The sequence below is a fragment of the Nyctibius grandis genome, chromosome 8 (genome assembly GCF_013368605.1).
Source record: "Nyctibius grandis isolate bNycGra1 chromosome 8, bNycGra1.pri, whole genome shotgun sequence".
NCBI classification, from domain to species: Eukaryota; Metazoa; Chordata; class Aves; order Nyctibiiformes; family Nyctibiidae; genus Nyctibius; species Nyctibius grandis.
In genome coordinates this window covers 44,367,729-44,381,213 of record NC_090665.1, presented here as the reverse complement: position 1 = coordinate 44,381,213, position 13,485 = coordinate 44,367,729, and the positions used below count along the sequence as shown (strand labels likewise).

General features: G+C 44.9%; 1 protein-coding gene across 1 annotated transcript; it reads left to right on the top strand.

Annotated features, from left to right (window-relative positions):
• Window positions 1-4,659: 4,659 nt before the first annotated feature.
• On the top strand, window positions 4,660-13,266 carry DHCR24 (24-dehydrocholesterol reductase). The gene is made up of 9 exons (XM_068406897.1): window positions 4,660-4,916; window positions 6,216-6,371; window positions 6,810-6,915; window positions 7,188-7,306; window positions 7,397-7,660; window positions 8,716-8,859; window positions 9,755-9,952; window positions 10,698-10,876; window positions 12,983-13,266. Exons 1-9 carry the CDS (start codon window positions 4,686-4,688, stop codon window positions 13,134-13,136), a joined length of 1,551 nt encoding a protein of 516 aa, XP_068262998.1. The 5' UTR covers window positions 4,660-4,685; the 3' UTR covers window positions 13,137-13,266.
• The last annotated feature ends 219 nt before the right edge of the window (window positions 13,267-13,485 follow it).

Below are 13,485 nucleotides of genomic sequence, written 5' to 3'. Positions count from 1 at the left end.
AGGCAGTTGTAAAGCTGGATTTAGTACACGTCAGAGAGAACACACGAAAGCTCTCGCACGTTCTGCGGCACGGGTTTTTTTCGGCAGCTCTGCGAACGTGCTGACCGGCAGCCGACCTTGCCTCCTGACACGGCACACGGCCACCAAATAATAGAATCACAGAATCATTTTGGTTGGAAAGGACCTTTAAGATCATCGATTCCAACCGTTAACCACCACTGCCAAGTCCACCACTAAACCATGTCCCTAAGCAACACATCCACACGGCTTTTAAACACTTCCAAGGATGGTGACTCCACCACTTCCCTGGGCAGCCTGTTCCAGTGCTTGATAACTATTTGGTGAATAATTTTTTCCTGATATGGGCCCCATTCTGCCATTCACTAATATTCCAGATTTCCCTTCACTCTCTACATCTGGGGTCCCACCAGTCATTATCTACAATAATTCATTGCTGGAAGAGTGGAGGCACATGACACGGCCAGTATGCAAGCACATAGGGTACAGCCCAGGCATCCTTGGTTCCTTGTCCTGCCTTGAAGCACCAGAGCTATTCCTTGTCTTGGTGAAGTCCTTCCCAGTGCAAACAGGGTGAGTGCAGCCTTGAGAGGACAAGGGGAAGGCAAGGAAGAAAGAGCAAAGTCACCTTGAGGACTAGGTGTGCTGAGCAGGCTGGTTGACACCCACCTGGAGACCCTTCCCCATCACAGATGTTAAACAAGTCCTTCCACATCAGATTAGGTCCACCTACACCTAAAATAGCCTCATCATCCTGAAGATCCTTGTCTAAGCCTTTGGATGGTGTTTCACTTTCCCTGAGAGCTACCTGGCAGTTTCTAAAGTAACTATAATCCCATTGTCCCTTTTTGATTGGTTTTATAACAGCCACCACAGCTACAGCTGTTGTACTAAACCATCTGCCCTCCTCCTCCTCAAGCCGTCATGCATGTCTACTCCCTCACGTGAAATATTTGTGAAACCTGAGAAGCAGGTCCTGGATAATGGATATTCTATTGATAAAGACCTTTCAAAAAACATCTGAAAGCCGGGCGATTGAGCAACATAAGATAAATGACATTCTTCCCACAAAAAGAAGGTTTTCTAAGGGACAAGCATGCAGGTTTGATGAATCAAACATCAGTAGAAACATCTCTGCTGTCTTTTGAAATCTCCTTGGCCTCACAAATATGCCTCCAGGTGGAGAAATGTCACAGGGAGCCACTCCAGTTCCTACGTCCCTGCTCTTCTGACAGGTAGGACCATCACACCAGCTATTTTCCATGTAGGTTTACACTATCAAAAGGGCTTAGCAGTGTTTGGCTGCGCTTCCCCATATTCCTTGGAAATTTACCCCAATTCCAGCACATGGCTATCAGGTGTGAGGTGGGGTATGTGCTTCTCCTGCACGGTGCAGCCCTGCTCCCCCTGAGAAAGGCACAGAGCGCTCCCCAGACCAGGCTGGCTTTAAATCTTACTGTGCCACCAAGTGACTTTTTCCTTTCAGAGACAATACGTGTCATCCCTCTGGAATATCCTGGCAGTTGTTCTGACACCAGTCTATAAAACAGCTGATCATGTTCCCCTCTATTTTTTCCTTCAAGCCAAAATTTGACATTTTTCTTCAATTACTGGACGTACAAAAGCTCTCAAGATTCATTCAGCCCATACCCAGAACGACACGTGCCAACCTGCCAGCGTCACACAGAAAGCCCCGCTCCAGCCTACGTCCCCCAGCAGGTTTTTCCTTCAAGGCCACCGAACATACTTTGATTTTCTCAGTAGAGGGAGCTTCTCACACAGCAGTTTGAGCACCACAGCCCTCCAGCCCTCTGAAACCATCTCCGACAGCACCAGCTCTCTGCCAAACAAACATGCAGGAAACCTGAGGGTAGGTCATTCGGGAAATGTACTCCTAACCCCTCATTACCGTTGCCTGGTTTGTTTATTGAATTACGAAGGCTTGCAGCCATCCCAGCATTCTTGATTAGTTTTCATAATGATTACTATTAAAATGCCCGTTCTTTCGACATGCTGGTACCACTCACCAGCAGCTCAGTGGCAGTCAGTGCCAGGGCTATGAGAGCTTGCATGAAAAAAGGGCTTTCTAACGCTTTTCAGCGCCTTTCTTTGGCTCCTCTGAATGCCTCTGGATACTTTTCTTATGGAGACAGAAGTTTTCAGCCTACTTCAGATGCTCTGTACATTATTATCCTGTCCCTTTTAGCCGTCTCCTTGGACAAACAGCTGCATCTTTTCATTCTTTCCTCATCCAAAAGCCTTTAGTTATTACTAAATCCTGCTTGGTAATGGACAGAGTCCTGCACAGCGTCGGCAGGGCGATCTGTGATGAGCTTTCACTGAGGAGATGGGCAACTCGGGCACAGTCAATGAGAAGCCCCTGCCCTGCTCCCTGCGCCCCACCTACACAAGCATGGGTGGGGTGAACTCCACCAGAGAGCTGATCCAGGCAGAGAAAAAATGATGTAAAAACCAGTTCAATTCTTCAGTCACATCAGTTCTCCAACCTGTTTTACTAAGAGACAGCAGAAGCATTTGTACTGCACAGCCTGCCCAGAACAGCATGAGTGGGCGGACGGGATGGCAGGGGAGGGAGGGAGGAGAGGAAGGGAAGAGGACTGCTTTTTTAAGAAGCACTAACAGCTTAAACACACTTAAAATGATAATTTAATTGAAGAGACCAAGGATTTTAGTCTTACTGCAGATACTGAGGGAATCTTAGCTTTTCAAACCACATTTGCAGATGAGCCTAAGCCTAATTAGGCTGCTGAATTTTGCTCACACATAAAATAACTAAAATTGAAAAACATCAGCATTTAAAACATCTGTCTCCCCTTCCCTCATTCCCTTCTGATTGCTGTGTTTTTGATGTTTGGCATCACCCACTAGGTATGCAGGCGATTTCATCATCATCTTAATGGTGATTCACTCCTCAGTTTAAAGTGGTTTCACAACGCAATCTTTCAGCTCACCTACTCCCTTCTTGCTGCCTAGGACCTTACAAAAACAAGAGTAGAACACGGAAAACATTATAAACATTTTAATGAGCCTTCATAAAAACAATTTCAAAATAGTATTTACACTGAAGGTATAAATATCCCGTTGTGAATAAATGATGGTGTTATCCAATAAACCCTGCACTCGAACACGCTCAGGTCAAGAATACTTATTAATCTCCTTCAGCGAGGTTAAAATAACCTCTCTTAGGGCATGGGAAACTTCTTTTCCATGCATAATTCCAGTCAGCAGACAAATTGGTAAACAAAAGCAGGTAACATCAACTCAGATGTAAGAAAGAAAAGAGCTAGTGGGCAGACTAGGCACAAGTGCAATGAATAGAATTTCGCCGTGAATAAATTTAGGCTGGAAATCAGGGGACCATTTTCAAACGTCAGAGCAGGGAAGTTTCAGACCAGTCTTTCGATAAAAGCAGGGGGACAAAAAATGAACTGGTTTCAAAACAAAGCCTGCGAGTTGTCTGAAGGAGCCCACAAGGTGTGGCTGCCTGCCACAGCTGATCTCTGAACCTCCACGCAGTGATCCCTCCCCAGTATTTCCTGTGGCAGCTAAAGACAAAGGTGATTATTTGTCCTGCTGACAAAGAGGAAGAGGCACCATCTGACACGTCAGTGTGCCACGTCACCGTGGTAGCACCCTCACAAAACACCTAGAACACCATGTTCCTCTCTGAACTCCCGGGTTCCTGACTGCACTGCGCTGCATCAGCATCGCCTGGAGCGGTCACTGACTGTGGGGCAGCTCTGCCACTGTCCTCTCAAACAGCACACCTTTTGAGGGACCTCACGGATTTTAGCTTAAAAAATGCTTTATCTTCCTCACAGACTTTATATAATTTTCCCTCCTGCTGTTCCATCATGGAGAGTGAGAGGAGAGGAATTTTGCACCAGGGTTTTAGAGAGCAAGCCAGGTTTTGGAGGGGGATATCTCTTTCTTCCTTCTAGAAATTGGACTGCATGGCACTTTTGAGTTTCTGTGGGAGACACTTGCACTGCCAGGTTCACTGGTACCTAAAACACCACCATGAGGGTGCCCAAGAGAGGCTCACAGAGCTGTTTTGCTCCTGCACCGCCAACCCGAAGGCACCAGGGTGAGCCCCTTGCCCAAAGGACACAGGCCACCACAGCACCTCCACCACAGAGCTGCCAAGGGCCTGTCCCCAGCCCCATGCTCCCCCTCCACCCTGACTGCTGGGAGGTCCTCTGCCCCAGGGCCTGTCCCTGCCCTATGCTCCCCCTCAGGCCCTGTCCCACGCCTCATGACCCCTGCCAGCCCCGGCCGGGGGTCTGACCGTGCCCCGGGCCCCCTGCCAGCCCTGGCCGGGGTCCCCTCGGCCCCCCCACGCCCCACGGCAGGGCCCACCGCACGGCGCGGTCAGCGGGCCAGGGGGGGCCGGCGGCCGCGGCGGTGAGGGGAGAGCGGGGCCCGCCGCGCGCAGCCAATCGGCGGCCTCAGCGCCTGGTCCGATCTCGCCGGAGCGTCCCGATTGGCCGCTCCCCTCCCCTCGCCTCACGGCGGAGGCCGGCGGCGACCAATGGGAGGGCGTGCGGGCGGGGGCGGGGCGGGGCCGAGCGGCGAGGCGGGAGCGGCGGGCGCTGCATGGCGGGGTGCCGGCGGCCGTGAGGGAGCGCGGGCGGGCGGCGGGCGCCATGTCGCCGGTGTGGTCGCTGGGCGCGGGGCTGCTGCTGCTGCTGCTATGGGTGCGGCACCGCGGGCTGGAGGCCGTGCTGGTGCACCACCGCTGGGTCTTCGTCTGCTTCTTCCTCATGCCGCTCTCCATCCTCTTCGATGTCTACTACCAGCTGCGCGCCTGGGCCGTCTGGCGCCTCCACAGCGCCCCGCGGCAGCACGCCCAGCGCGTCCGCCACATCCAGGCGCAGGTGAGGCCCGGCCGGACCCCCGCACCCCCGCCCCGGGCCGGGGGGCGGCTCTGCGGGAGGAGAGCTCGTCTGCCGTCCCGCTCCTTGCCAGCGGTGCACACCGGGGCTGCCCGGGGCCTGGCAGCAAGGCCCACCCCCCCCGCCTCTGCCTCTCCCGGAGCCGGGGCAAAATCCAGCCTTGAATCCGGTTGCGACAGAGGGAGCGGGAAAAAGCAAAAGGAATAAAAGCCAGCGGGTGTTTCTGCCCCTGTGGGGTTTTTTTCCCCGTCTGAAACTCCTCTCGAAGTTGCGGCGTCAACAGCTGGCGAGTGCAGGAGCGGCTGTCCGGCTGCTGTCGCTGCAGCATCCTTAGGGATGTGCTCTGAACCTCTGTACACTCACACAGCTCAGGCACGTACGTGGGTGCGTGTGCGTAACATGAAAATGTTACCCTTTGGATGATTGCCTTAATACCGTGTTTTAATACCACTTACATCCAGGTTCTCAGCATTGTTAGTTCCAAGAGATGATTGAAGGGGAGCCGAAACTTTTCTTCCACCCAGAAATGCAGGTGTCCTCAGTGTTTCTGTTCTCTCTAGTATTAATGGTAATTCTGTCAGCTCTGCTTCTGTTCTCTTCCTTGGCTCTTATGTTCATTGCAGATGGATATTAATGTGCACAGAGATATTCTGTGAGAGTTTGGGGTTGGGTTTTTTATCACCAGCTGTAGTAGCAGTTGAGATTTAAAGAAAATGCTACAATTGATGTTTGTTCTCCCAAGTTAACCACTGTGGCTTTGCAAAGTTCCTGTATCATGTTTACAGCTTACACATTTTCCTTCTCAACTTTTCTCCCTTTGCCCGATCATTTGCAGGCTCAGACCATTTTTTGTGTGTTTAGGAAGAGGCATTGATTCATTAACCTTCACAGAACTAAGATTATTTATGACAGTGATAATACCTCCCTTAGAGTGTAGGTTTTCCTGTGGATTAGTAAAACTTTGTTAGTTTCTTGCAAGTTTTCTGAATCCCATCTCCAAAAAACCCCAAAAGCTACAGAGTATTAGAAATGTTTCCTCTGCAAAACTAGACTAGGCTCTGGTGGTATTTTATGTAGAAGTTCAGAGGTCTGCAGAAAGACTTCTAAAGCATCACTACTAAACAGAGAGACACCCAGGCTTTGTTACTTGCAGGCAACATGCGTGTAGAGGAGTGACAATATTCCTGAATGCTTTTTCACAGCGAGGGAGAAATATTTCTGGTATTCATTACTGACGACGTGTATGTCTTACAGCATCACTTCACTTGTTACCTCTTGCAGGTTCGGGAATGGAAAAATGAAGGCAGCAAAAGATACATGTGCACTGGCCGTCCTGGCTGGTTGACTGTATCACTTCGTGTTGGAAAGTATAAGAAGACTCATAAGAACATCATGATCAACTTAATGGATGTTCTGGAAGTGGACAGTGAAAGACAGGTAACAAATTCATCACAGAGCTTTCGTGATAATGAAGTTTATGGCTTTTTTTTTACTGTGTTGGTAGCTGAAGAGGAGATTAGATTTCATAAAGAACAAAGGATTTTTGTAGCAGTAGACCCATCAGATTTCAGGTTTTACAATGTGTGCTTGGATCATTCTATCCAAAAAAACAGCATATGGAGTTGCTTAGCTTTTATGTGCTGAAGTCTCAAAGACCAGATTGATTTATGGTTTTGGGGACTGAGCAACAAGATGTTGAGGCAGAGGAGGAATCACTAAACAGTTTCAACTATTTTTAGTAGTGCCCTTAGGAAAGTAAGCCTCTGAATTCTGATAACAGATGGAAGTACAATCCAGTTCGCCATGTTTTGTGGTTGTTAATGCTGAACACTTAATTGTGTTTGGTGGGGGGAATTGGGATTTTCTGCATTTTAGGTTGTTCGTGTGGAACCTTTGGTCACCATGGGCCAGTTGACTGCACACCTGAATCCTATGGGCTGGACTATTCCTGTGGTACCAGAGCTTGATGATCTTACAGTAGGTAAGAGTCATTGTGACGACAAGAGACTCACTGATTTTGCTGCATTTTCATTAGATTTTTTTGCAGTAACATGTTGCATTATTTTAAAAGTTCCTGAAATATTCTGTTGAACCTTATGTTCTGTTGTGGTATTTATGTTATAAGCACTTCCTTTTTTTTTTTAAGTAGTCTTAAAAGCCGTGCCCAGAGCTTAAAAATGGGGTTTTATTCTCGTAAACCACCTTCATTTTGGAGTGTGTTTCATTTGATTTGTTATGTGCTCTCTTGACAAGGTGGCCTGATCATGGGAACTGGCATTGAGTCTTCATCCCATATCTATGGACTTTTTCAACATACCTGCACAGCCTATGAACTTGTTCTTGCTGATGGAAGCCTTGTGAGATGTTCACCAGTAAGACAAAATGTTATTTTGCTATCATTTACAATGTTGTTGAGAGTTATCAGTATGGATATATGATTTAGTATGACATACTTTTTGCAGACTGAAAATTCAGACCTATTTTATGCAGTGCCTTGGTCTTGTGGTACTCTGGGTTTCCTGGTTGCAGCAGAAATAAAAATGATTCCTGCCAAGAAATACGTCAAAATACATTATGAGCCTGTGAGAGGACTGCGGAAGATTTGTGACAAGTTTACTGAAGAATCTAAGAAAAAGGAGAATAGTTTTGTGGAAGGGCTTGTGTATTCTTTGGAAGAAGCGGTCATCATGACAGGAGTCCTGACTGATGAAGCTGAGCAAAGCAAGGTAACTAGAGGGAAGTTACTCACAAAGATAAAGAATATCCCCAAAGTTTGGCTGAAGCTGTACTATATGCCAATATAAACCCAGAATCATTATAAGATTGGAACAAACTCTTAACAGGAGATTAAATGTTAGATCTGTCCATCAGAATATTTTAAATTACAGCTCTTTGTTACTACAAGAAAGTCTGAACTCTAAATCTCTTCAATTGATAAGAAATCACAGAATCATTTTGGTTGGAAAGGATCATTGAGTCCAACCGTTAGCCTAACACTGCCAAGTCCACCACTAAACCATGTCCCTCAGCACCACATCTACACATCTTTTAAATATCTCCAGGGATGGTGACTCCACCACTTCCCTGGGCAGCCTGTTCCAATGCTTGATAAACCTTTTGGTGAAGAAATTTTTCCTGATATCCAATCTAAACCTCCCCTGGCAAAACTTGAGGCCGTTTCCTCTCATCCTACCATTTGTTATTTGGGAGGAGAGAGGAGAATGACCCACTGATTTCATTATTCTAGCAAATAATTTAGTCTACAGCCTTTTCATTGCAGTACCTAAAGGAGGAAGAGAAGTATCTTTTCTCATATACAGAACAATGCTGTTTTAAACTGCAGAGTAACTCTTTTCCCAGCAAGCTTTTAATACAGTTAATACTGGTAAAACACATCAGGGACATTTACAGGAGGGACTGCAACCTTCAACCTCGATGTTTCTCCTCTGCCATAATGAGACTTTGGATTCATGATGGGTTGAGAGATCGGTATTTTAGGAATCCGGTTTTGTCCTTGGTGCCTTAATTAGCTGGTAACAGGCAAGCCTTAGCAAACCTTATGTAAATTAAACCTTAATGGCAAGAAAGGTAGGAAGGAGCCATGCACGTGGAGAAATGAAGGCTCCCTAGATCTCCTGTGACAGTCTTGTTCAAAGTGTCACCGAGGGTATAACATTGATTATTCACAGTAAAGGAATTTGGGGCCATACTTAATGTTGTCTAGTGAGGTGCAACTGTTACCTGCGTTGGTGTTTGCTAATGAATGAACGTTTTCTTGTAGATAAACAGAATTGGCAACTACTATAAGCCGTGGTTCTTTAAACATGTGGAGAAGTATTTGAAAGCTGACAGGACTGGAATAGAATACATTCCCTCAAGACAGTATTACCATAGACATACACGCAGTATCTTCTGGGAGCTCCAGGTAAGACCAGTTCCAAAATGAAAATAACATCTGCAGGAAGGTACTCTGCTCTTGCCCAGTGTAGGCACGATGTACCTTCTTCCCCTTTGCAGCACTTCTGTCTTTCATGGCAGAAAAAAACAGTGAAGTTTACAGCAATTAAAAGTCCTGCATTTGGGCAAAACAAATCCAAAGGCACTTCTTTATGTATAAGGTGTTGTATCATAACCTCCTAATTTCTGTTTTAGTACTTTTCTGAATTTAGACCTTAAGTACACATTTCAGCATTAAGCTTTTGTACCTACTAAGTGGTTTTGAAAGACTGACAGGTGGAAAAAATGTGGATGTGAAATTATGGCTGAAAATTTGCCCCGCCGAAACTCAGAATAGTAATTATGCAGTAAGGTCATTACTTTGAATTGCATAAATGTATTTGTTGTGGTGTGCATTTACACAAAACCAAATCCCTTCAGCTCCCGGAGAAGTTAAACAGGAGTTGACTGTGCAGGAAGTACTTAAAATTTTATAGCTTTAAAATTCTTCTAAGACCTGCTCTGTATGTGTTTATTCTTGCAAGAGTTCTGTAAGTTCAGCTTCTCATGCACTTCTCCCTTAGCTGTGTTAAGATAATAGCCTGTTGTTCTCTGAACTTCATTGTCTGAAAGTATTTGGGGCGGAGAACATTGTGATTTATATGGCTGAAAATCAGTCGTTGTAACTAGAGGAGTCCTAGGGCAGGGCTGGTCAGTCCAGGCCTCTCTTATATGTTCATATTTGTATTACAGCAATTCAGCAAAGTATCAGCAGTTAAACTTATTGAAAATCTGGCTTAATATTGCTCTGAGGATTCTGAAGTATTGTCTTTTGTTTCATTTATGCATTCTTGAGTCAAACTTTTTTTCTCTCCTCTTTAAAGGATATCATTCCTTTTGGCAATAACCCTGTTTTCCGTTACCTGTTTGGCTGGATGGTTCCTCCAAAAATCTCTTTGTTAAAACTCACCCAAGGAGAAGCTATTCGGAAGCTGTACGAGCAACACCATGTTGTACAGGACATGTTGGTGCCAGTGAAGACCCTTGAAAAATCTATCCAAACCTTCCATGTTGACCTTAACGTAAGAACACGTGTTTTTAAAATGCAGTGAATCTTGGACTGTGTGTCATAAGAACTGTGACTGTTGGTCTTAAGGCATTATAGTCTGCTTGTGTAAAAGGTCGTTATTGTATCCTGGGGAGTACTGTGCTTCGCAGGTCTGTGACACGAGGCAGCAGAAGAAATCAATGCAGCATTCTGAAAAAAAGAATAAAACCATGAGATTCAACTTTTAGTAGAAGGCAAACATTTCTAAAAGATTTCATCACTTAGTAAACTTGAACTGATTTTTCTTTCCCCTGAAATCACTGGTGGTCTCACTAAACCCAAACTGTGCGAATTCATTTCCCTTCCTTGCTTTTGTTTCTGAATTTATTTTAGTGTAAGAAGTACAAACTTGGCAATTTCACTTTTGGACTGACCTCGAAAAGAAAACTCTTCATTCCCTTTTTACTCAGTATGTGTATTCAGCTGTTGCTTTGGGGTCAGGGATATCTTTTTTTCATTTCAAATATTTAAGAGGGAGGAGATGTAATTCTAGGACGACATTGCACATATTCTGAGCATCTCAATCTGTTGGTGTTATGGTCATTACAAAGTGGAGCTAAGAACCACATCAAGAGAACTGGAAAGGAAGAGGGTGTACATTTCGATCCCAAATTGGGAAGGAGTCCTCTTAACTCTTCATTCTGTCACCTTTATTAAAAGATAGCTTAAAGGATTGTTTTGTTAAAAATAAGTGATAAAGTGTTTTCTTGCCTCTGCAGGTGTACCCTCTTTGGTTATGTCCTTTCATACTGCCCAATAATCCTGGCATGGTCCACCCAAAAGGGGATGAAGCAGAACTCTACGTGGATATAGGAGCTTATGGAGAGCCCAAAAGGAAACAATTTGAAGCCAGAGCTTCGATGAGGCAAATGGAAAAGTTTGTAAGAAGTGTGCATGGGTAAGGATCGCACTCCTTAGACTAGTAATAATGCCATATAATTGACACTTGTCTGGTTTAATCAGTTATTTAATCCCACAGCACTTTAATATTGCAGTAATTTAACAACCACAATAATTGAAAACTAATTTTAATGTCTGGTTTTGATGTTAGGATTTTTAAATGTGATTTCACTTTAGTTATTTGATTGTAAAACCAACTAAACAAACAAACGAGAGCACCGGCTGAAGTTCTCACAGTGTATTTGGGAGCTGGGTAGCTTCAGGTCACCTGTGCATCCTTCCAGCTCCAGGCTGCTCTGGGAGCAGAGTGTCTGCTGCAACAATACATCCATGCACCCAGGTGCAGAAAGACCTCAGCAAGTCCGTACTGGCCAGTTGCTTGTCCAGAAGCAGTGTTAGCGTGGGTCAGTGACCGCTCTCAGCCAGGCTGGCTAGCCCAGCCCTCAGGAAGGTAGCCACTGAACTTGCATACTGAGGCTGACTTGTTTCAGGCCAGTTCAGAGCAGGGGCAGAGCAAGTGCTGTTTTGGCCGCAGTTGGCCACAGTCCTTCCAGGAATCACACAGGCTGTTAAAGTTTGGACAGCTTCCCTGCCTGCCCTTGGGGCTGTCCTGCTCCCTGCAGTCCTTGCAGCGTCATGCTGCGGCTCTGCCCCGTCGTTGTGCTGTGTGTCCTTGCACAGGGAGGCCAGCCTTGACTCTTCCTTGCAGTCCCTGCACGGTGGTGGGAGTCTTTCCTCCCTCACAACTTGTACTTCTGTAGCTTGCTTTTCCCTGCCCTGATTCTTATTCCACAGGACCGCAGTAGGCGTGAGGTATGTGCCCACCATCTGTCACAGACTCGTGCCAGCCTAATTTGCTGTGGTAGTGTCAGCGGAGAAGCAGTCACAGACTTGTTTCTCGGGAACAAAACACAACTACGTGGTATTTCTACACTGTCAGAATAATTTATCCACATTTCTATTTTGACCTACTTCTCAGTCTAACTGATTATATCCCATGTGGCTGAGTAACACTGGTGAGTCTGCTTTGAGATGATTTGGAGAGTGGAAATGACTTTTAGCTGCAATAAGTGATCTGCTAGAGAACAAAGCAACGGAAAGTTAATTTTAAGCTTTTTTAAATTAACTTGAAATTAAGCTTTTAATTTAAAGCTCCTTACTAACAGAGTTTTGTCTCTTTTCTACCTGTCACTGGGAAATGAACAATGGATAAATGCTTATTCTTACAGTTCCGTAATCACACACAACAATAGGGCTTTTCTGCAACAGTTTGTGTTTTACTGCTGTACTCTGATGCCAGCTGCATTTCAGAGCACACAGTATGAAAGTAAGGAAGGGTCCACAGCTAAATAATGATTTCATTTATTTTTGTAAATGGACCTTTGTTATACTTTGCTTCATTTATACTAAATTTATCTTCTCAGCCTGGTCTGATTTGGCAGGCTTTTGCCTTCCCAGTTATATTCTCAATGTCCCACTCAAAGAAACCTTAAAAAGTCAAAGATCATATTGTTACATCTGCCTTGAGTGCTTTTTGTAACACAGGCTGGTACGAGACACCGTGAGTGTACCTCCATGGATCATAAGAAAGCATGCAGAAAAAATACTTCATTTTTTTGAAGCTGGAATTAAAAGGGTTTGAATGTAAGAAAAAGGGAAGCAGGCTTTCAAAAGCAGATAGAAGAGTATTTGTCAGGGAGAATTTAGGTTATGTGTGATTTTCGGTGCAAGGGGCCAGACTCCTGATTTGGGGGAACTGTTGAAGTTCTCTCTAGCCTTGTGTTTCTGTGAACACACGTTGTTAGATACAAGTTGTCAGAAGATTTGGCTGCACGTGGTTAGGATGTCTAAACATGAACCACCGTTTTATAAACTTTTTTTACTCGTTCTCCTTTTCTCTTTGTAGTAGCAAAACTAATGAAAAGCCAAATGTCCCAGTGTAACCCATGTGAACAGTTACATTTGCTTGTTTTGAAAAAGCATTGTTGATGTTGTTTGTTGAATATTTGCTATTCATGGCTTGCCCTGAATTTTCCTTTTAATATTCTATTTAAAATCTTGTGGCACAACTAATACTGAATCTCTATCTCTTTCCCCCCTCCAGTTTCCAGATGCTGTATGCAGATTGCTATATGACCCGTGAGGAATTCTGGGATATGTTTGATGGTTCGTTATACCACAAGCTGAGGGAGCAAATGAATTGCAAGGACGCCTTTCCAGAAGTGTATGACAAAATCTGCAAAGCTGCGAGGCACTGAGCCGGGATGATCTAGTGGAGCAATCAGGGAAAGATGAATTTACCTATAGCTAGTCAGTATATCCTTTAAAAAAAAGCTTTATTGCTCTCCAAATATGCTCTTTCTTGTTGATGTTTAAAGGTATGAATTCCTGCTTTATAAATTTTATGTTTAATATTTCTTCATATGTTTTAAAACCAGTTTTCCAACCTCAAAGTGATTGTTTTTAAGAAATCCGAAGTGCTAGCCTTTGTATCTAAGGGAGTGACATGAGCGAGTTCACCTATTTCCAAGCATAATTGGAAAGGAAGAAGATACTGGGGTTACACCAGCTGTGTGCTATAGCTGTGTTTAACATTTCTTTTGAAAA